Here is a 24,657-nt window from a genome sequence, read left to right on the forward strand (position 1 = left end):
TCTGGACATCAGTTTATAATCTAACATTCCCCTGTGATAGATGAGAAAACTGAGGCCCAAAGAGATAAAATGACTTCCCTGGGGGTATGTACTGTGTTATCCTGGATTAAAGTAAGTCTCCGTAGTAACCAGTACAGAATTCCTTCCTCTCTACTCCATTCCTTTCGGCAAACTAATCCTTGGCATTTTTGTTGTGAGTGGTGATCCATCCACATTATTTGCTTACTATACATCACCCAAACAATTATACCCACAGAAGCTGTCTACTGACTTTATTATTATCATATGATGTATATAATATTATCATCTCTATATTAGAAATTATTTTCAGAAGTAAATAAATGGGTACCATATTTGAGTGAACATTGATGCCAGGCTGCAGGAGGAAAAAGTTCAGCATGAGGCACCGTGACACCCCAGGAGTGATGCTCAGTGTGGTACCACAGCCCACATTCAATCGGGCTTCAAGACAATTACCTTATGTCATCAGATGTTCTCAGACAATCGTTCCTTTGGAGGCAAGCTGCACTGCTCATTGGTGCCCACAGTCTATCTATGACCTGTCACTGTGCTGCCCACTTATGGACCGTGACCACAAGGTTAGTTCTGTGAATTTCATACACACAGTCCTCACTTTTCTTCCAGCTACAAGAACAAAGCCAATTGACTGCACAGCCCCAAAGAACTTACTGCCAACCAACATACACAAAATACTGACCCTCTTGCAAAAGCCTGTGTGTCTTGGGACCGATCGCATAATGTGCTTGTCCTTGGCATTAAAAAGTCAGGGCTGTAACATTCTTTTCTTTTCTGAATTGTTTAGCAACAGCAGGGAAAATGGAACACCACAGATACAAAAATAAAGAAAAAAGCAAAGCTCTTTCAGCTTCCCGGCTGCTTAAAGATATCTTCTGGTCCTAACTCTAGAGTAGCCACATTTACCCTGTGGAATTAAATGTGGAGACCTTGTTAACAGTAATGGGACATAAGAACTGAATTCCCTGCATGCTGCGTTCAAATGCCTGCTTCCTGAACTCTGTTCTTCTCAAAAGGGTATTGTCCTAGTAATGGCTCGGGCCATTCAAGCTACGCTTTCTATTTAAAGAAAAAAATACAGTAACTTCCTGTTTATCCAATGGCTTGACTTCTGTCATCTTTAACTCTTAAGAAGATGGCCTTCCCAGAGTCTGTGTAAAGCAGTCTGTCTTTGCCACACATAACAGCCAATGAAGCCAATGCAATCTGTTCCCCTGGAGAGTACCAGACACTCGTGGGATGTCGAAGGGCTGATTGGAGTTTACTGATTCTACAAGCCTCCCTAGTGAATCCTGTCACTGAGCAGCTGACTGCTCCCCAGCCGGGAACACTGTGATCCCACCGATCAGCAGGGTCGTGCTCGCCTCACCCTTCTCTCTTGAGTCTTGTCTAAGTTGCCCCTCCTCCATGAGACCTTTCAGGACTACCCCACGTACAAGCGCATCACTGCCCGCCCTAGTGCCCCCGGCACCTTCCCTCACTTCCTTTCTCCCCACAGTTTTTATCACCTGGCATACTAGGTATTTACTGTGTATTGTTTGACTCCACCCAACTAGAGCCTGTGCTCCGCTGGTATCAGAATTTTTCGCTGCTTTATTCACTGGTCTATTCATAGCACCTAGGATAATACCTGACGCTCAGTAGATTTCTCAAATGATAATTGCTTAATAAATTAATTAATTCAATGATGAATGAAAATCACTATCTGACGTCCAATATGGATGAAGGATGCAAGAAACATGGTAAATGTGATTTCTAGTTTGGCTTAGTAACAGGAAGAGATCTGTTCCCAATGGCATTTTTCTGCAACTTTTTTTATTATGGTAATGTACCCATAACATAAAATTGGCCATCATAACCTATTTTAAGTGTACAGTTTAGAGGTATGAAGTACTACATTCATAATGCACAATCCTCACTACCATCCACCTCCAAAACTCTCTTCATCTTACAGAACGGAACCTCTACACCCACCAAACAAGAACTCCCCAGCCTGTAGCCACCACCCTCCTGCTTCCTGTCTCTGTGAATCTCACCACGCTAGGTTCCACATCTAGTAGAAGCATACTGTATTTGTCTTTTAGTGCCTGGCTTGTTTCACTTAGTTTAATGTTCCCTACAATTTTTGCATGGCGTGGCACATATCAGAATGTCCCTGCTAAAAAGGCTGAGTAATACTCCACTGCATGTATAGACTACATTTTGCTTAGCCACTTATCTGCCGAGGGACACACAGGTGGCTTCCACCTTTTAGCTCGTGTTCAATGCCGCTAGTACCATGTACATACAAATCTCTCTTAAAGACCCTGCTTCCAATTCTTTTTAAAATACCCAGTTGTGGAACTGTTGGATCATATGACTTGTAATCTATTTCTAATTTTCTGAGGGACTACCAAACTGATTTCCACAGCAGCTGCGTGGTTTAACATCCCCACCAACGAGACACAAGAGTTCCAGATTTCTCCATATTCTCGCCAACGCTTGTTCCTTTCTGTCTTAAGTCACTTTGGACCCTCAATCTCTCATTTAAACCATCATTTGTTGGGCTCTGCCATAAATAATAACAAACACATTAATGAAGCAAATATGAAAAGGGGAAAGGAATGAAAGGAGACTCAAGGGGAAAAGCTATAGTAACACAGCCAAGAGTACAGAGTCAAGAGAAAAAAAAAAATGATCAGAGACGAGATGAAATAAAATAAAACGGGTCCAGGCAGTAGTGGAGCACACTCAGAACGCCAGCAGCCTTGAGAGGTACGCACAATAACATGCCAGTGCTATCTTGTGACTTGTCATTTTTCTAAATCCTAAAAATAGAGAGAGGGCACCGCTCTCTGGCTTCCCTGGTGGGCTTGGCTCCGAAGCTGTGAGCTGCTCCAACCTGTCCTAAAAAAAATGGTTTGCTTGAGGCCAAGAGAAGCATGACAGGCTGTATCTTCACTCGATTCCCTCCCCCGCACTGTAAGCCGCTCAGCGTGGGTTGCTGCCCTAACAGTCGTTTGGACCACACACCCTCTGGCTGAGACAGGGATGGTCCCCAATGCCCCTCTCACACCGACAGGCAGGGATGATACCTGCCGCCTCAGAACAACACTGCATTTTTCATATAACCAAGTCAAAGGGACCACCTGCTTGAAGAAAAAAAAAAGCCTCTTAATGAGAAGATACCCTAAGGTTTTGGAGAATTCACAAGCAAGAACTCTCCAGACACAGTTCTTCAAGAGTTCATCAAAATTCAGAATCAAATGACTACAATTTGAAGGTATTTTCTGATGCTTTCTATGTCTCGAACATCTCAGCTATTTGAGTCTCCCAATCCTTTAAAGGTTTCCCTACACTCAACTTATCAACCAGAATGGGAAAATTAATGCCAAAAGGGGGAAAACAAATGCTAGCTGATCTAGGGAAGACTCTGCATTTTAAAGGACAAAGAACTCACTACAAATATATAAATATGGAAAACACATCTCATAAACAAGGCAGGCGATGGCTGGAACACCTCTGTCTAGTTACAAAGTATTTATACGTAAAATAATTATACTGATACTGCCAAGATACGTGTTAACCTTAGTGTTAACACTTCTTTGGGCGCTTGCTTTTCCCAGAAATGTCCTTTAATGAGTCACACTTGAGAAACCCTGATCTTCCCCTGAGTGAATCCCTACACAAGTGTATTTCCTGCTTGGGGCTGGTCTGAGCTTTGCTCTGTGACTGACTCACTCTTCATCGAAACTAAGGCAAAAACCACCATCACCTTCCACCATAATAAAGGAAGAGTAAACACATGCATATGATAGACCCAAATGAAGACAAGAGAGGCAGCTGGATCTTAATACTTCTCCAATGTGGCAAAGGCTATAATAATTCATCCAGAAGAGAGGGTATTTCGCAGCTGTGAACAGTTAGATATTTTTAAGTAACTCTGCTAATTTGGGCAATGCTTATGAAATAAGTAGAAACAATTAAAGGATTACCTGAGAGCTGCAGTGTGATTTCCACAAAGTAGTATACAGATGTAGGCACAGAAAACTTCCAGCAGGTTTAAATTATGGATGGTTTTTAATTTTTTCTTATTCTTCTGAATTTGTCTATGTTACTACAATATGCATATATTACTTTCATAAATACAAAGAATCTCTTTTATAATTTTATTAAACTTGCTGTTGTCTTTACATATCTTGCTGTGGGCTGTGAACCCTCTCTAAGGACATTTCCCAGCTGCCAAAAACCCTATCCTGGAGTTCAACCTAGACCAAACTTCTGACCTCTCACTCCTTTTCACGAAAGCACTTTGTCCTGTGGCTGCCACTAAGGACTAACCAGATGCCAGACACCAGAGCTGAAAAATGCCAAAGGTGTTCTCAGTTTAGGGGGCTTCCTTTCTCAGAGGAAAATCTTCAGAGCCTTCAGGGAGCTTACAGAACATTTTCCAAAGCTCTGGTCTCCAGCAACTTACAAGCAACTTCAACTAATGACTCCCGAGGCGGTATTTTTTTTTAAATAAAGGAATGAATTAATGCTAGTTACAAACCCTTGTGAATCTACTTTTTGTCAGTCTTCTGAACCCATAAGCCCAAAGCGTTTGACTGTGGGCTTGTGTTCCCAGAGGATCTGGATGCTGTCTACAGAGACTGAGTTTCTAAAGGGAAGCAACTCTCCAAATGTGTTTCAAGGAGAATTGGTGTCCCTGAAAATGCTTCAAGAGCCACTTGGTGAGGAAAAATGGGGAAAAGGAAATTTGTAAACAGGCCTTCGGGCTTCAATATTGAGCACCTCCTCAGAGTCAGTCATTTGGTTGGGCTCTTTCATGCGTTTAGACCTTAAAACCCAGCCTTCTCTTTTGGTGTTACAAGCAGAGACATGGAGCACTTCCGGAATTGCCCCAAGATCCCAAAGCGCAGAAGGACAGAGCTGCCGGTTAAATGGGATTCTCTCGGCCCCAAGGCCCAGGCTCTGTCTGTCCTTCTAATAATGGCTGATGTCTACTAAGTCTGCAGTCCATATTGCATTAGGATTTTAAAGGCATCTTCAGAAGGGCTCCGAAGAGGCTGCATCTGAGCCTCTGAAGTTAGAAGGCCTGCATTCCTAACCCGACTCCAACACTTCCGAGGCCTGTGGCTGGGGACAATTCTGTAACCGCCCTGTATCTCAAGTCAGATTCCTCGTCTGTAAAACAGAGGCAGTAATAGCTAACATTTGTTGACTAACTGCTCTGTGCTGACCTCTCTTCACTTCATAATTATTATCTCATTTATTCCTCCCAAGAATCTGGGAGGAAGGTGTGTCCATTTTCAAGAAGTTGATTCAAGTTGAAGCTCCTAATAAACGCCTGGGGTTGGAGCAGGAACCCAGGTCTGTCTAACTCAGAGTCTTTGGATTTTCTCCCTTCTACCAGCGTCACCTCCAGGTCATATCGTAGGTCAATCAACACGGAGATGGATCTATTTCCAAAGCACCAGGCACCCTATTACTTCCTCATTCTCTTATCCCATCTCCTACCCAACATGGAAGTCAAACTCCTTCAGACACCCTCCTGTGGAAACACACTCTCTCTACTACAAAGGAATTAATACCCTCCTTTCTCCCAGCACTAGTGCTCTTTCCACAGCATTTATTACCCACACCTCACAGTTTAGCTCTCAGCTGTTATGCCCTATAAAATTATTCTCCTAAAATGTAAATTGTATGTCCCCTAAAGAGACCGTAATTTCTGAGAGGTCAGGAATCATGTCTTACAGAATCACAGAATTAGAAAAGCAGTATTTTGCAAGATTATGTTTTGTTTTTATCAGCTGAACTCTCTTCGTAAGAAATCTTACTTGGACTCCCAGCTCCTCTGACTGAGAACGACTAAGGTCAGTTAAAACTTAATCTTTCAAGGGTCAAAGGAAAATGTTGAGACAAGTGGCATTCATTCTGCAAGCTGGTGTCAAGGGAAGAGCTACAATCTGCTGCCTGATTCTCACCCAGTGGTGGCTTTGCTATGGAAATCCGGGGACTTTTCTGATCCCCTGAGCATCTTTCTTTGACTTTGGCCACAGTCCAGGAGGAAAAAAAAAAAAAAAGTTGGACTAACTGCCTTGGATCTGGAAACCCTGCCAGAAGGGCTTAAGTAAAATAGGGCAGACAGGACCTGCCTATCAGGGCACCTTCTAGGACCCTCAAAGGATAAAAACAGCATCCTAATTGCACATGTCCTTCAACTGCCATATTGGTCAATCAAATTACCCGGGAACACAATGAAGCAAAGTCCTCGTTTTTAATCTCTTTAGCTCAGACTCATAATCTATGTCACCAAGGATGAAAGGCATTAGTACAACCAAGCCATAAACATTTTTTAAAATTTAATTTAGTAGGATGACACTTAGGAGATTTTGGAGGAATAAACTCAATGTCACCTTTATCTCGCATTTTCTGTTTTCTAATATTTTAGTAACACTTTTCTGATACTAACACATAATGCAGATTCACTGCCTTTTTTCCATTTCACAGAAAATTTGGAAAATACATAAAGTGTAAAGAAAAGGTATCATGTACAATCTTATTCACAGACACTCTGTTACCTAATGATTTGGAGGAATATTCTCTGCCCATGTTTCTATGTGTTTGTGTGGACCCATACATCATTTTTATGTATTTATTATTTTAATTGGAAAACAGCATAACATCCTAGTTTAAATCGCCATTATACTAGGTAGATAGATACACTATATGGTGAGAATTTTCCATTGACACTAAATAATCTTCTAAACATCATTTTAAAATTCACTGTATTTCAATTTATGAATATATTATATTTATTTAATCAAACTTCCATTAGTTCATATTTAGGCTGCTTCTAGTTTCCTTTCATATAAATAGTAAGTGGAATAAATGACCACAGTGAAAATCCTCTCACACAAGTCATTGTGACTAATTGTTTCCTTAGAATAAGTTGCTATAAAAATAAATATTTCTAGGCCTTTTGACATATACTGTCAAAGTATCCTCAACAAAGTTTGGATCAATTTACATTCCTATCAGCAAGGTAAGAAAAGGGGCCTATTTCCCAAACCACTTACAGAGAGACAGGCACATACACAAATTGAGTATAATTAGCATCTAACTGCATTTCTTTTAATTACTCTTATACTTGAAATAGTTTTCAAAGCTTTGAATATATTTTAATAGATGCTGTCAGCCACCTATACAATTGTTGATCTATACACACACACACCCCTTCTCCTTCCTCAACAGTGGAACCCACATTTTGTTTAGATGTAAGATAGCCAAATCCTTTAAAAGAAACTGGGACCTCCCTACCTCAGGGATAACTCTTGATTCAAGGTTATTCTATTTGCTTTTCTAAGACATCATTTAGTAATAGGTATACTAAATAACTTTGACCGATGAAACATGAAAATAGATCTGCTGGGGATGGACTTCAGGACAGTTATTCTTGGTCTTAAAGGAAATTCTCTCTTCCCTTCTGACTTGGGGGATGTGGTTAAGTTGAGATCTGATGCATGGAGTGACTTCAACCGTTTTGAGACCTTGAAAGGAGTTAGACCAAGTTCCAAACTATCACGATGAAAATAACAAAGTAAAAAGTTGGAAACAGTCTATGTCACTGATGATGTCATGGAGCAGCTAAATTAACTAATTCTGAAAACACCATCTCCTAGACTTTTTGCAACGAGAGGATAAACTTATTATTTAAGCCAGGAGAGTTGGGTTCTTCTTAAATTATTCTTTGAACTAAAATAAGCTGAACTGATATACCTACACTGTCTCACTCTGTCCCTCCACAGCTCTACAGAGATATCTAGAGGACACTGACGAAGAAACAGAGAACTTACATGGTTGTCCAATTCATGAAGTTAAAAAGCAGCACAGCCAAAGCTTGCAACCAGTAGAATTTATACACTAATGTTTACACTAGATTTTAATCATGAGAATTTAGAGCTTTCATTTTGGCCTGAGAATAATCAATGTATATTCTCAACCATCTCACATAAAGGAAACATAATCCAAAGATGTTTTACTACACCTTAGAAACGCATGGAAACAGTTACACATATGCATCAACCAAGTCTTTGAGAAAGAAATAAAGAATATATGATAGCTTGCTGGGTTAGTAAAGAGAAAAGGTCCGTTCATTGCGTCAACTCAAATGTGGCTGTAAGCCAGGCTGCAAAAGGCTGGCCTCAACACTGCTGTAAGTGCTGAAGCATCCTTCATCAAAACCCTTTATGTGAAAGCTCAGCTGTGCTCTGAATGCACAGCCCCAGCAATGGAGTGTACAGAAGTAGTAACAAGCCTTCCATGATGAATTTGCGTCAAGGGCAACACAGTACTTAATAGGTCTGTGCACAAACACCCCGGGGGCAAGATTCATCATTTATTCTAGCTGGTCTGCAGCAGCCAATGTGGCTCAGATCCTTCAATACGTGATGGTATTAAAAACAACAACAACAACAACAAAAAGAAAAACAAAACCTCTCAGTTAAACTCAACAAAGCCAAACACCAGACAAATCCTCCAAGCTGAAATCTCTAGGTAAACGCCCTTTGATATCCTAAGACTTATTTCCTGGCTTTAACAAACCTTAGCATTATTTTAAAACAACTTTGCTAAATGCAGTAGATATCTGGTCTTTGGTTTTCCCAGGATTATGTATGGGAAACTAAAATGGGCCTGGAAAACCAAACATACCATTAATTTTTACCCCATGGTCTCTGTTCAGAGGAGCCTCTTAATTTTTTTCTGTTTTTACCTTTATGTATCAAAAAAAAAATTTCTTTAGGTGAAGTCACAGAAATCACAGATGATGTTTGCTATCTTACTTGTTCCCTTTATTTCTTACCTTTGCAGAAAGTTTTTGGCATAAAAATGAGTGCTTACCCGTTACCATCAAGCACCTGTCTCGGTGCTGCGTACTTTTATCATAAATCACAAGCAGCCTCCTTTAAAGCTGCCTGCGAATCCAACGGTAATGTCTTATCAAACAACCTAAACACAGGGAGTTTAAGTGGGGATAAACGGAAGTCAGAGACCAATAAATCAAGCAAGTTGACTACTTCAAAACTCAGAGGGTCCAGGGAGTAGAACAGCCCTCCCCAACCCTCAATTTCAGAGACTCCTCCAGCTTCAAAATCCATAATAGAGCAAGAGCAACTCAGGGATCTCTCACAGGACAAAGACTCACACACAAATTCCAAGATCAAAACCTCCCCCGGTGTCAAAGGTCGAAGTTGTAGATTTCACCAACAGAAACTTTCCTAGAAAAACGTACAGAGCCTCATAAATAATCAATACACGGTTATGTCAGGGAACCCCAGCTCCTGGTCTAATGATTAAGTTGTAGCACACTTTTGAGTTCTAGGTAATTATTCCCAGTGTTGAATCCTCAGAACTCTTATCCCTTGAGCTGTAATCTGTTTTCCACTTTTCAACCAGAAAAAAGTAGGAGAGAGGTAATATTTCTTTTCTGTTTGATCAATTATCTGTCCCCTCCAGCAGCAGGTGTGGCACCTGCTGTCTCCAGTGCAGCCTTCCTAAAAGGACTGTTGTCACAGCACAGAACTGGGAAAGCAATTTTGGGGCTCCTTCTCTGGAACTTGTCAAAGGCCAACACTCTAGGATGTGAAATACCCAATACCTACCTAGGCCCTACTGAGACTTTGAAGAGGGATTGATCTGGCAAACTTGGAACATCTCTGATGTCGAATGAACCTTTGCATTTTCTCATTTGAAGATGTTGCCTCACGAACCATGAACAACCCTGGGCAAAGAGGTCACTGTCACCAATCTCTTTGGCCAGATTTCCTAACACTCATGAAAGACATTAACTGTATACTGGATACATGAATAAAATAATAAATGAGTAACTGAATGAATGAATAATTCAATAGATCAATATATCACCAAAGCTGATATACCTTCTTTAATTCTAGGCTTACTCGTTTTTGATTGAATGGAAATTTTCAATATGACTACTAACTTCTAAAATGTTAGCATCAGAGTAAATGACAAACTAACATTAAAAAAAGGAGAAATAAACTAAGGCATATCAAACACACTTCAGTGAAAAATAAAATTGGAAAAAAAGGAGAAAAAAAATGACCTCTACATACTTGAAAACCAGCTGAACAGAGGCAGGAGGTACTCACTGATCTGGGAGAGAGACTAGAATGATCTTTGGAAATAAGAATGTCAATGCTGAGAAATGCCGAGTCAGGAACTTGGGGCAAACGAAAAGATGCCTTCAGGCCTGTCAATTTCTCCTGGCAAACTGTATTCTGGAGATGAAGCACCTGAAAAGACACCGTCACACTGATGGAAGACATCCATTACACACCTCATTTATTACCCTGGCTAATAACCACTTGGGGGAAGAAGTCTTCTTTGCCAGTAAAGAAATGACAGAGATTAGAGGTGCGGGATCTGCTCTGTCTTGGAGAGTAAAGAGCACATTTGACCTCAGAGGCTAGTTTTCAGGACACCAAGGTGAATGTCAGCGTTGCAGCTTACTACGAAAGTGCCTGATGGAGGCCCCTGAACCTGGTCCAGAGGAGAAAGGACCTTCAAGGAGAATGCTTGTCTCTTAGCTCTGCTCATCCCCATCCATATTCCCGACTGCAAATTCCTACTTTACATGCAGGCTAACATGCCTCGGTCAACTCCAAAAGCTCCTCCTGGTCTGCAAAAGCATTCCTAGTTGCACCACCCTGACAACCACGCGCCCTTTTCTTGCTGCATTTTGCCTGAACATCCGTCCTAGCACTTGGTACAATGTGATCAATATTGTACTTATTATTTTGAAACTACTTTCTCAATTACATTGTGAACTGCTACTAAAAAAAAAAAAAAAAAAAAAAAAAAAAACCAAAAAGATACTGTAATCCGTAGCTCCTCAGGTCAAAGGAAACATTTCTTAAGAATCAGTCCCTTTGGTGTTTCTTAGCACCATTCACTAAGTGTTTCTAGCTCTCAACCCATCCAGGCACACAATAGGACGGCATCTCTTCATCTTCTGGTGGTTGGTCGAGGGCTGGTGACTAGAGACAGTCAATGATTTGGAGGTCAAAGGGATAAGTGTGACTCCCTGGTCAGAACCTTTAACGGCTGATGTAAGACCCTCCAGGCTCTCTTTTCCCTGTGTTGGTGGTGAGCAATGTTCACAATAGTGACAATTCCACCAGCTTATCTCCCTGAATAAATCTGAGAGGCAGCACAGCACCCCTGTTGACCAGTGAAAGACATACTTGCACGAGCAAGAAATAAAACCTGATTATTTTAAGTCACTCGTATTTGGGGTTGTTACTGCAGAACATCCTAACCTAACTCTACAAGGGCCCTGATAAATATTTTCACATGTATTATTTGATGTTCACAATAACCTGCAGGTACAGCAGACATGAACAGCATTTTATAAATGAGGTTTTAAACAACGAGCCCAAGGCCAAGCAGGGTCCTCATCCCCTCTTTCAGTAGTTACTGAGCTGCTCTGTGCTTGGATAGGTTCTCAGGAGCCGAGATAGAGGAGTGAACAAAAAGGAAAAGGTCTCTGCTCTGAGAGCTTACAGCCTAATAGAAAGAGATACATTTTCAAATTCACATAGAAGCAATAGAAACTCCAGATGGTCATAAGTGATAGTCAGAGAATTAAAATCAGGTGATATGACAGAAAAATGGGCAGCTAATTATATGAAGCAGAGAAAGCCTCTCTGAGCTGATCCTTTTTAGGCTGAGAGCTGAATGACAAGGAAGCTAGTTCGGCAGATTTCAAGAAGAAAACACTTCCAAGATGGGGCAACAGCCCAGGCAAAGGTCCTAAGGCAGAACAAGCTTGTTGAATTAAAAAAAAAGTCAAAAGTCATAGTGGACAAGGATGGAAACAGGACAAGATAAAGTCAGAGAGGCAGAAAGGAGAGAAGTCATACAAGGTTTTTTTGTTTGTTTTAATGGGGTACTGGGGATTGCACCCAGGACCTCATGCACGCTCAGCATGCGCTCTCCCGCTGAGCTATTTCTCTCCCCTCCTTGGTTTTCAATCAAAATAAGGAAAATGGATTTGATTTTCTTTGTAATGAAAACTACACGAGAGCTTTAGGCAGGTTTGTGTGATTCCTCGTTTTAAAACTTTGGTCTTGCTGCCCTGCGAAGAGTGTGTTATAGTGGCGCAAGCCCGGCGCAGAAGGTCCACAGTAAGTACTTTAACCTTTAAAGCATCAGCAGGGGAAGAACAGCCTGGGACACTGCGCACGAGCAGTCAGTGAGACAGAAGGAAAAGCAGGAAATACATCGTCTCAAACGTCAAGAAAATTATGTGTTTAAAAGAGGAAGAAGCAGTCAGCTCTACTAAATGCTGCTGAGAGGTCCCGGAAGATGATAAGATTGAGCAAAATGGAGCCTGTGGTTGACCTTGCTAAATGGAGTCTCTGTGGAAAGGTGAGACCTAGTGGAAGGGGTGGGAGAGGGTATGCGAGGTAAGCGCGTGAAAATGAAAACACTAACCACAGACAATTCAGTGAAGAGATTTGTTGTGGGGGGTGATGTGTGTATCACTTAGTAGCAGAGCATGTGCTTAGCATGCACAAGAGCCTGGGTTCAATCCCTAGTATCTCCATTAAAATAAATAAATACATACATAAACAAACTCAATTACTTGTCCGCCTCAAAAAAAAAAAAAAAAACTTTAAAAAAACAGGTGTGCAGTGAACAGGGCAGTAGATAAGAAGCAATTCAGGATTCATAGAAGATTTTGGGGGAGAGGGGAATACATCTTCTACCCAATTCTGTGACCTATGAAGGACATCCAAAGCCCTCGTCAAGACTTCTGACATCCCTGAGAGGAGGCCGCGGTGACCATGATGCATGTATGTCCGTACAAGTGTGAGAAGGGATAGGAATGGTTACTTAATAATGGTTCCCTCTGCCTCTGAGGTCATGATGTCCTACACACACGTGGACCATTTCTGTTGTCCCCCGTGTTAACTTGCATTCCATTGGGGTAGGAAGAGGTAAGGTCTCACCCAGCATTCAAGGTGGTAGATTTTGCTGAAGGTTGGAGGGTCATGAGGAAGACTTGCATTGCATACTACACAGCAAACGACCGCCACCACCAAGACCCTCACATTACACAGTCCTACCATTACAGTCCTCCCAGCTATCCTGTCCCCGAGCGCTTTTCGCTGCCCCGTCCTCCACAGCACCCAGCCTTCCGCCCTGTGACTGGTGCCTCTCTCCTCCATTTTTCCCCTCTCTTTCATTCTAACTTTTCTGTTCTCTCTTAGACAAAGTACACACACACATAAACAAAATAAAACATGTGTCTGTGTGTAGATTTTTTTCTTGCTGAACTATTTTTTTTTCTTGTTTTCTTTAATTGCAGTATAGTTGATTTACAATGTTGTATTAGCTTCTAGTGTACAGCACAGGGATTCAGTCATATACACACACACACACACACATACATACACACACATATTCTTTTTCATTACAGGTTACTACAAGCCATTGAATATAGTTCCCTGTGCTGTACCATAGGACCTTGTCATTTATCCATTCTGTACATAGCAGTTTACATCTGCCAATCCACTGATACCCACACCCTTGCCTTTTGCTCCAAACAACACAGTTCTCTTCCTAAAAGTAACTCTGGAGCTGGTTCTTAAAGTAATACATTTTCCATCATGTTCATATGTATAAACCACCAGGCAGAGCACCTGCCCTTAACAGGCTTTCAGCAAGCACCAGCCCCTGCCTTCCTCCCTCTGTGAAAGAGGAACAGAGGCATTAGGTGTTCTGATAATAATTTCAACCAGCTCTTTTCACCCAGCAGAGCCTTCATCAGGGTTGCGTTGAACGATACTGCACAGCTGTGTTGGGAGGATATTCATGGCCTTCATCTCATGTCAGAGGTAACAGAAGTCAAGACTTAGACCACTGAGAACAGAGCAATAGTCATCTATAACATCACAGAGTTTTAGATTGTGTTTGTTTACAGGTCCAAACGAGTTTTGCCCCCTGAAAGTGTTTAGATCTCGGCATGCTATGTTGATGAAATCTGTCTTTTTTTCTTTAGGAATTTTGTTATTGTATGTAAGAGACAGATAAATGAGATGTGACCTACTGCAGGAGTCAGCAACTTGCATCAGTCTGAGATCACCAGCCCCTTAGTCGAAGAATAACAACTTATAAATATATAACAACCAACAGCAAAGGGATCTGGACAAACATGCTTACCCAACTTCTACAATTTTTTGCACTTCTGAAAAAAACCATTCAAAATAAAATATATTAGGAAAAGATGCCACTCCATTCTGAGTGAAGAATTCATTTTTGCTATGCCAGTGTCAGGACAAAGAGAAAGATGTAAGAGTCAGAGAACCATACAGCGTGACTGAAATCCTGGGTTCCAGGAGCCCTTTTCTTACAGGTTACAGATTGAGAATGTAGAGACATTTAATCCAAGAGAAGACAGACTCAGAATCTTACTATTTAACTATTTTGCATTCAAGTCTCCAAATTCATAACTAGAATGATAACAGAACCCCAAACCAAATGCCCCACAAAGCCAGCACTGCTCACACAGAGGCACAACCACAGCCTCTGGAGTTCCAGTTGAGTGCTGACAGCCCAGTGAGAGGGGAAGTGGGGGGGAGGGAAACTGACAATAAGCGGATGTCAAGGAAAAGTCTTGGCTGGCGCCCGTACACCCAATCCCTGCCCACCAGGCACTCTTGCTACCGCTTTAAATTAAACCTCTTGTCTTTCCCAGTGAGAACAAAGTACATTTTCTCATACACAAAAGCATTTCAATATGATGGAAAGAAAACAATTAGATACTTTTCTCTTTGGGGAACTGATGTCTCTAAGTCCTTCAGTGTTACCATAGGCAACTAGGACTTCAGTTTCACATCATACACCCATGCATGCATGCACACACACAGAGGCAGAAACACTGGGAATGGGAATAAATTATGCAGACAAAATTTCTCTTATTAACACTTTTTCTCTAAAAAGTGTGATGGTAAAACAACGCAGGAGAAGAACTGGTTAGTTAAAAATAGGACTTTGTGTACGTGGAGTGAAATGTAACACACAGATACGGTGCAGAGAAGGACTGAATCAGAAAAACAACCTTGTTTCTTAACGCTCACCTGTACAAGAGAAGTCATCCACGCGAATGTATCCTGGGACACAGTCACAGCGATATAACCCGGGCAGGTTGACACACACAGTATTGGCGTGACAGTAATGCATCTTAGCCGCACACTCATCTATATCTGAAGGAGAAAAAAAGCAGCAGTGTCACGGTTAGTCGAATGACTGAACCAGAATGTAACCATCTTACAGTGAAATTAAAAAGGCGAATGCCTGGTGAAGCCAAGAGGAAAAAGCCAGATGCATTCAACATCAAAGCTTAAGTGCCAATTCAGCTGGTGCTGAATTTAGATCTCATCTTGAGCTGCAAGTATTTCTATAAAGATGCAGAGTGGGACACACCAGTTATGAACCCAAGAAGTAGGAAGACTGACCCTATATTATTAATCTTTTACCAAGGAGGACACTTGATTATAATGTCCAAAATCAAGGAGTTCTGTGTCCAGGAATTGATACCAGTGAATATTTATGTGGTGTCCACTGTATATGGTGTTGCTTTTAACAAAGTGATCAAGGCAATCCAGCCCCTCCCTGCTTGTTTTTCATGCTAAGACACGCTTTAATCCATCTGTTAGAAATTGATGGCATAGCCACTTTCTCCCACGGTGCACTGTGAATACAGACAGCAGCTCTTGTCTAATGCAAATCAATGCCTTTCATCCCTTGACCTGGAGATGCATCCCTTGTGTTAGCATAATCAGCTGATTCAACAAAGAGATCTTTTTCTCTTTGGAATGGGAGTCAGAGTATCACCCATTTTCTCATAAAAAGTTCATGTAAGAATGAAAATAACCTACAACCTGAAGCACAGAGTTGAGTCTTCTATGGAGTTTTTCAAAGATGGTTTTATGTTCATTTTACTCAGACTGCTAATGTGTGGTGGCCGGGGAGAGGGAAGGATATAAACACAGCATGGGAGTCCAAAATACAACACATGAGTTCTCTAATTTGAAAAGACCCATGCGCCTCCATGTTCATAGCAGCATTATGCACGACAGCCAAGACATGGAAACGGCCCAAATGTCCACCAACAGATGACGGGATAAAGAAGCTGTGGTATATTTATACAATGGAATACTACTCAGCCATAAAAATAGAATAAAATAATGTCACTTGCAGCAACATGAGTGGACCTGGAGATCATCATTCTAAGTGAAGTAAGCCAGAAAGAGAAAAATACCATATGACATCACATGTAAGTAAAATCTAAATTAAAACAAAAAAAGACACAAATGAACTTAGTTACAAAACAAAAACAGACTCACAGACATAGAAAATAAACTTACGGTTACCAGGGGAATGGTGGGGAGGGCGAAGTTGGGTGTTTGGGATTTGCAAATACTATTGTACATAAATAAACAACAAGGTTCTACTGTAGAGCACAGGGAACTATACTCAATATCTTATAATAGCCTATAATGAAAGAGTATGGAAAGGAATACATATAGATAGAGATACAGATACCGATATGTAGATACGTAACTGAAACACTATGCTATAAACCAGAAACTAACACAACATTTTACACTGACTATACTTCAATTTAAAAAAAAAAAGGAAAAGAAAAAGGAGATGGATCCAATAAACCAAAAATTCTTCAGGGAGAAAAAAAGAACATACGAGTTTTAGTTCCAGCTCTGCTATTAGCAGATGACTTGCAGTTAACCACCCTGCATCCCAGAATCCTCATCAGTTTGTCGTAAGAGTGAGTTCCAGACCTACTGCTTTCCAACTTCAGACGCACCATCTAATTTAACCCACATACAATTTCATGCGTGAAGCATAGCACTCCCCTCAATTTTCTAGACGCTTAAAGAACTTAAATGTCTAGCAGTAAGTCACCCTGTTAGAACACACTACACCCCAGGATTTGAACTCAGAAGTCCAACTCTTATTTACCATAAGTTACTTCATGAAAGCGTTTTGAAAATAACTAGTCAAATACAGTGTTACTATGAAGTAATCACTGACACTAGCACTCTTCATGTACGGAAACTAAAGATAAAAACAGCTATACTGAATCACTAGAATGCATTTATTTTAAAAGTAAAAGTAGATGGATTTATTTCCTAATAAAACCCCCTGAAATAACATCAGATTCTGTTCAGTGCTAAGGATCTGTTCACCTATAAATGAAAGTGAATATGGGATAATTGGGACCCTGAAAGAAGACTCACCATTAGCAAGACTTCCATAACTATAATGTAAGAAACAAGCGCCAGGAATCAGTGAAATAATGCAGGCAATCAACAAAGCGTTCTACCTGCACAGTACCGTGTGCTCCCGCAACAAATGGACAACAGGAATGTGAAAACTGTGCAAGACGATTACATCAAGCCAGGGTATGGAAGGGACACCCCAGGAATCTGAGCTAGGACAGCACCTGCACATAAGCAGGAGACGTATTTCAGATCCTTCCGGCAGTTAAGGCATTAGAATTCTTTAACAAGTTGGGTCCTTACATCATTTAAGCATTTTGCTTTACAGAAGAGTGGATATCATAAAAGTCAAGAGGAAAGGTGTGTCAGTAAAGGAGTAATGGTCAGCTTTGTCACCTGATGCTGAGAAAGTTGACTAAGATAAGGACAGACAAACATAAACAAGTTCATACTGTACAGCACAGGGAACTATATTCAATATCTTGTAATAACTTAAGATGAAAATGAATATACATATATGTTCATGTATGACTGAAGCATTATGCTGTACACCAGAAACTGACACAACATTGTAAATGGACTATACTTCAATAAAAAATATATACATACCAAAAAAAAAAAAAAAAAAACCCTGCCAGAATTAAACATTCAATTTGGCAAGAAGTTCACTGCTGACCTTGACCTGGTAAGAGTAGTTTTGGGGAAGTAGGGTGGCAATGGGGGGCAAAGCCTGACTGTAGTCAATTAAAGAGAGAAGGCAAGACGAAGGAGACATGAAACAAGGCAAACTTTTTGAGATGTTTGGCCATAAAGAGAATAAAATTGAAGTAGTAGCCCTAGAGAGTCTTGACATATTGAAAGAGAGTCTTGTTTAAAGACTCTCTTGTGATGGAAAAATCACAGCAGTTTATACGTTGCTGAGGATGATTCAACACGCATGAAAACATGATCTAGGCAAGAGAACAGATCTTTGCAGGAGCAAAGTCCTGAAGAGGCAAGAGGAGTTGAGTTCCAGTCCAGAAATGGAGCAAGTTATCTTTACAACAAAAACGGAAGCCAGTGATCAAGGAAGAGGTGGAGATAAGTCGGCATATTGGGTGGTGGGGAGATGAAGTGGTTCACATTCGCTTGTTTTTAATTTCTCAGTGAAATGAGAAGAGAGGGTAACATCTGAGAACTGGGTGAGGAAGGAAGTATCGGATGTCTAAAAAGAAGGGAGAATATCAAAGAGTCATTTTGGGAAGAAGGAAGGAGAATTCACTAGGGAGCACAGAAGGGAGCTGAAGAGGTTCATGTGATTTGGGCCATAAATGTTAAGTGAGAGCAGTCAGCCTGGCCATGTGTTTTTCTCCAGGCTTATCCAGATATTTGGGGTAGGGACAGGGTATTTGGAAAGTTAGGTGTAATCAGAGATGAGTCGTTAGACAAACAAAGATGAATAAAAAGAGAAACAAGGGAACTGGGGTTGTAAGGAAAGAACTGATGGTAATGAGATGCCACAGAACCTCAGCCACTGAGGTCAGAAGGGAGGCTCTGACGACAGAGGTAGACCGCTGAACTGGACTGGACATGATGGTGGATCTGCAGGGCCCAGATCGTTCTTCAGAACTAAAGAATATCACCCCCCCACCCCACCACTATCTCAAGTACTGCCTGCTAATGACCTTCAGCTGTTAGCCTTTCAGAAAAACTGCCCTTGCCTGGAGCAAGCTGCCTTACCCTCAGTCGCACTCCCACCCTGAGGGCAACCTTCAGTGAAGACTGGTTCTCCTTTATCTCATCTCAGCATCATCAGGATAAAGGACTATCCCAGACTCAGAGCACTCAGTGAGATGAGCTAACTCCTCCCTCTGCCGGATCTGCTGTCCTTCCCTTCCCCCACAGGCGTTCATCCCTGATAAACTTCCTGCACACCAGCCTCAGTTTGCTTCCTAGGGAACCCTAACTGCAGCAGGAACCCTGATGGAGGCAAATAATTATTACAGTGAGGGTACTAGAGTATGTGAGCTGGAAAGCCAGGAGATGGAGTTAGAGAAAGCTAGAGCCACAGAGGGCTAGAGTCAGAGAGTGCTAGTCATAGAGTACTAGAATTAGAGTACTAGAGCCACAAAGCACTAGAGTCACAGGTACTAGAGCCACAGAGTGCTAGAGTCACAAAGTGCTAGGGTCACAGAGCACCGTGCTGACACTAAGATTTGGGAGGGGACTTAGTTTTTGTTAATTACAAGGTCTTTCACAGGAGTACTGTGAAGGCAGGAAGAAAAGGCCACTGTAAGTAAGAGGTCGGGAACACCAAGAAGAGCCAGGTACTGGAGGGGGCTGGTCAGCGTTAGTATTGTTCACGCAACACCACAGCCCTCCTCCATACAACCATACAACTCTACTTCTCCATCCTCTTCCAAGTGAACACTGGCTGCAGGATTGAGCCTGAAATCCGAGCAGAGGCGAGCCACCTCCAGGAGGAAACACTAAGAGCCAGCACCCAGCATAACACATCCTCTTCTTCCTGTCTTGGGAAGTATGGGAGCACAGAGGCAGAGGCTCCTTCAGCCTGCGTCCCTGAGTGAGGAGCGCGTCACCAGGTGAGAGTGATGAACGTGTTGCAAGACCTCGAAACAAGCTTCGGTTAGTTTAAGCCACTGAGCCCACCCGGCCTAGTACAGAGGACGACCGTGAGAGGCACCTCAAAGAAGGCGATCGTTAAGCTTGATCTTGAAAGATGACCAGGAATTCTGCAGGCAGAGAAGACAGGTGGGGGGACAGAAGGTGAACGTTTTGTCTCTGCAGAGTTCCGGAGGGAGGGGATCATTTAGTCGTGCAACTCCAGGAGCATCAATTAGCCCTCTACTGGACCCTGAGGCAGAGGAGTGAGCAAACACCGTCCTGGACCTCACACCCTGACAAGACGCTGAGCGAAACTTGTAAGTTCTACCAAGAAGGTCAGATCTTTTAACGGGGATGTGACCTAGTCTGAGAAGGTCAGAGGAGGATTTGCTGTGGAAATGATGTCTCACTCAAGACCTGGACTAGAGATGGAATAGATAAAGGGGAGAGGAGAGACGTACCAGATAAAGGAGAATGCTGGAAAAGAATTTGTCAGAAGATGGAGCCTTGTTTATTTGAAGGAAAACTGGAAAGATAAGCTTGGGCCGGATCCCATCAGGCCTGGCAGGACACGTGAAGGAGCCTGGGCCTGAGTCATGGTGATGACACAGTCCGATTTCTGTTTTCAAAGTATCACTTAGCTGTAGTGAAGCGAAGGGATGGGAGTAGGGGCGCTGAAGGCTACATCACACTGGCATTTCACTCATGGAGATACAGCCACACCCAGATCACCGCATCCTGCTGGGAGGCCCAGCCATTCTTTAAGATGAGAAACTAGTCAGGACTTGCCTTAGAGGCACTTCGATCTCCAGCCCATGGGCCACAGCTGCCAACCAGGCTGCCATCGGCAGCGACTGCTTCTCTGTCAGGGACTCTTTCAGCTCTTCCCAGAGACAAACTCCGGGCTCATCTCCTTCCAGCCCCTGGATGACCGCTGAGAGGCATCTGCCTCCCCTAGATTTATGCAACCCCTGCTCTCCGTGAGTCACCTGGACCCAGTGGCTGCACGCCCCAGCGGCTCTGCTGATGTGTCTCTGGGTCAGTTTTGTTTTCAGTTCACACCACTGGTAATCGCAGCCTCTGCGTATGTAATAATTGCCTGGTACCAGTCCAGGAAAAGACCGAACCAAAGTAAAGCAGGGAAGTTGACAACTGTACCAGAAAATTAAACTGTCACAATCTTATCTTTCTTGTTTATCTATCACGCAAGCACTAGATAAACAAAAAACACGTTGTGGTATAAATAATAGGGGGAGAGAAAGAAAGTAAAGTGTTTAGAGTTGTCCAGTGGGGTCCCTTGAGACAAGAGGATGGAAAAAAGGATTTGACAAACTCCCTGCTTTCAGGATGGGGATGGAGGATGGAGTGGTAACACATCTGCCTAAGAAAGACTGCCTTTCCATCCTCAGGGAAAGGCACAACTCTGTAGACAGTTTCAATAGGACTCAAGAGTACTTCAAAAGCAAATCTGATTATACAGACAATCAAAACAGAATTAACATCTTCAGCAAGCTAGGATATCCTGAGAAAATCTTAAGAAATAGCAAACAACTGAGATTTTTCAAACGAGCCTAAGACAAATGCATTTTGTTCACAGTAATAAGATTCTAAACGGTTATGAATAATCACAAAAAAACCCAAGAAACAAACAACTCCCTAACTACAGAATGGGGGCAGCAGGGGTATAGTTTAGTCGGTGGAGTGCGCGCTGAGCATGCGCAAGGTACTTGGTTCATTCCCAGTACCTCCACTTAAAAAAAAAAAAAAAAGAATGAACTGATGCTCAGAGAGAGAGAGTGAGTGAGCCCAAAGCAAGGAGGGTTTTAACCATAAGCCTGAAAAGCCATCTGACCTCTGCCCACGTGACGAGGTGCTTTGCCTGAAGCAGGGCTCTCTCTCAAGCAATGGTCTCTCCCAGTGAGATATTCACCCAAATCTAGGAGACAGAAGGCCTAGGTTTGAGGCTGAACCTCAAAGTAGAAGTTGAACACACTCAAGTTCAGCCTCAACCTAAAGGTCTGAATCAGTCTAGGATGCTTTTCTAAGAGGAACTACAGATAAGCTGACTACTTGAAGGATGAATGGATTAAAAAAAAAAACAAAAAACAAAAACCCACCTTCATTAGGCACAGGGTGATACTAAAATGAATAAGAGGCGAATAGTTGTCAGGCTCACAGAGTAAAGTCAGGAACAACCCCAGGCACCTGGTTAACACACAATAAATATCTGTCATTTCTACCTGTTAGACACTATGCTAGGCACCCCACAGGAAGAGCTCATCACCCCACTCGTTCCACCTGACTGCTTACTACAGGAGGTAGATGTCCCCAAGTCGCGATGAGAAAACTGAGGCTCAGAGATCACCAGGTCACTTGCCCAAGGCACCATCTAGTAAGCATCAGAGCCTGGTCTGAACCTGCAGAGTCTCACTTCAAAGTCAGCGCTGTTTTCACTGCACCAGTCCTAGCCCTCCATAACTTTTCCATCCTATGACCATGTTGGACACGGTCTAACTGATGCTGCCATGAAGAGCACGGAAACAAGGAGATCTCCAAATTCCGCGTCCGTGCACAACGCTGTTCATGACATGCCCTGGTGTTACACCCTCTGTTGAAGGAGCCCGGCTGTACTGTGCATCCTGGCTCCTGTGGCCCCGGAAGAGGTGGAAGCGTTCTGCCCCACGCTGCAACCCACCACTTGATACAACCTTAACTCAGGATGCTTAATAAGACCATTGAGTGCCTCCTATTGGATTCGAAAGTGGTGACCAAAAGGCCTGGGTTTTTAATCAAATATTGTTATAAAAAAAATCTATAAACCCTACTGCAGTTTCTATCAGCTCAAGTATAATGCGGATCCATCTGAGATTCATTCATACAGACTGCTGTCACCTTTGAAATATTACAGCTCATCTTCTGGTGGTCTTTTGCGGTAATAAAAATACATGATTTATAGCCCTCCCCAGGATAGTCAAGTAGTTTGTTTTCATTTTCAAAAGGTATAGTCGTGGACTTTAAAATGAAACCTGATGAGGCGTAACGATTCTTTACGTATCACCAGCTTTCATCCGCACTCGAGAGTGCAGAACAAAGTTGAATTTGGTCTCACCGTCAGCAGAGTGTAGCGTTCGGGTAAGCAGCAAAGACGGAAGCAAACGCGAAGAGTTCTCTAAATGAGATAGTTTTCTCTATTCAAATTTGCTATGTAAGAATTTCCTCAAAAAGGGGAACCCAGGGAGTGTTGGCCCCTGGGGGTGGGGTGAGGAGAGGTGGGGGAAAGTTATGCCTGACTCTCTGTGCACATCAAAAAAACAAAAAAACAGAGTGAAGTAAGAAAACCAGCATTTCTTGAGACTGTGCTCCGTGCCCAGCACCATGTGCGTCCCATTTCATTATCCCCAACCATCCAATGGACTGACGTCAGAAACTACATGCAGAGCACCTACTATTGCAACTGGGGTCTCTGGGACTCCAGGAGCACATTTCTTCCACTCTGACGATTGGGCCATGGGCACAAGATGGATAATTAAGACTCAAGCTCTATTCTTGCTCTTTCCATTAGTTAACTCTAGCACTGGGCACCGCTCTTCTCTAGATCTCATTTTTCCCATCTATAAAATGGCAAGTTGGACCAGAGAGCATCGAAAGACCTCCCTGGTTCTAAAGTTCTTGACACATTCAAGTGTCCCTGTCCTCACAACTCATCATAAAACCTGCCTCTGAAGCAGTTTCTTCTAGGCCACCCGCCTTTCCTCCTATTTCAATGAGCATGAAGATGTTCCAGGTGCCTTTTCCAAGACACAACTCCTGGGAAATATCGTTAAGATGATCTGAACTTTCACACTGTTCCTTGATACTTGCATCAACTCAGCTGGCTTCTCCCTGAAAATGAAGAAAAGCTAGGGCTAGCAATAGACATTCACACAAAAGCACAGCTCTGGACACATCCTCCAGGGACTAGTAAGATAACTTGCAGGGACTTTAGTCTCCTGACTGTTCAGAAAGCTGGAGTTATAAAAACATGGCCACATGGCCAGTCAGCAGCCATATCAGAACTATCAATACCCTCCCATCTGCATCAAACTAGACTTTTTTTTTAAAGTGAGGGGCGTATATGATCTCTGATTTGAACTTTTAAAAATCCAGTGAGGCAGACAAGATGTGAATTATTATGACCTTTTTCAGATGAGAAAATAAAGACCTAGAGAAGAATTCCGACTTGCCCAAAGGTACACAGATAATCACTAAGCTGGTAACAGAATCAAGGTCTTCTAACTCTGGAATCGAGTGCTTTTATCCAATGTTCTGTGCTTCTCTATAATCACTGTTTTCTTCCTAAAGCAAGGGGTGAAAAATTAAATGCCTATGGAATCTAGGAATATAAATCAAATGCCAACAGAAGGCAGTAGAAGATATACATGCAAAATATGTCCCTTCCCAAAAATAAGCAAACTAGGTATCTCTTATTTTTCTTAAATATAAATCAGTCCTTCCTTCTCCTGCTCTCTCTCTCCCCCTAACTCTTTCATTTTCCTGCTTCTAAGAGCAAAGAAATGGTTCTCTTACAAGGTAAAAAACACAGCGCAAGGCCAGTGACACATGGAGAATGACACTAAACCTCAGTGGCAGAAGGACAACAGGAAGAATCTGTACTCTTACCTTCCCTTTACAGATGAGAAGTTAGGGGCACAGGAATGGACAGTGAATT

At 42.3% G+C, this 24,657-nt stretch overlaps 1 protein-coding gene across 4 annotated transcripts in view; it reads right to left on the reverse strand.

The window, feature by feature from the left end:
- The window catches only part of NELL1 (neural EGFL like 1), a 748,929-nt gene that overhangs the window by 366,130 nt on the left and 358,142 nt on the right, over positions 1 to 24,657 (reverse strand). For all 4 annotated transcript variants that reach the window (XM_032488858.1, XM_032488857.1, XM_032488860.1 and 1 more), the window contains one exon: positions 15,183 to 15,308. In XM_032488858.1, coding sequence (XP_032344749.1) covers positions 15,183 to 15,308 — 126 coding nt within the window. The remainder of the gene's footprint in view (positions 1 to 15,182; positions 15,309 to 24,657) is intronic.

Source organism: Camelus ferus, chromosome 10 (assembly GCF_009834535.1).
Source record: "Camelus ferus isolate YT-003-E chromosome 10, BCGSAC_Cfer_1.0, whole genome shotgun sequence".
NCBI lineage: Eukaryota > Metazoa > Chordata > Mammalia > Artiodactyla > Camelidae > Camelus > Camelus ferus.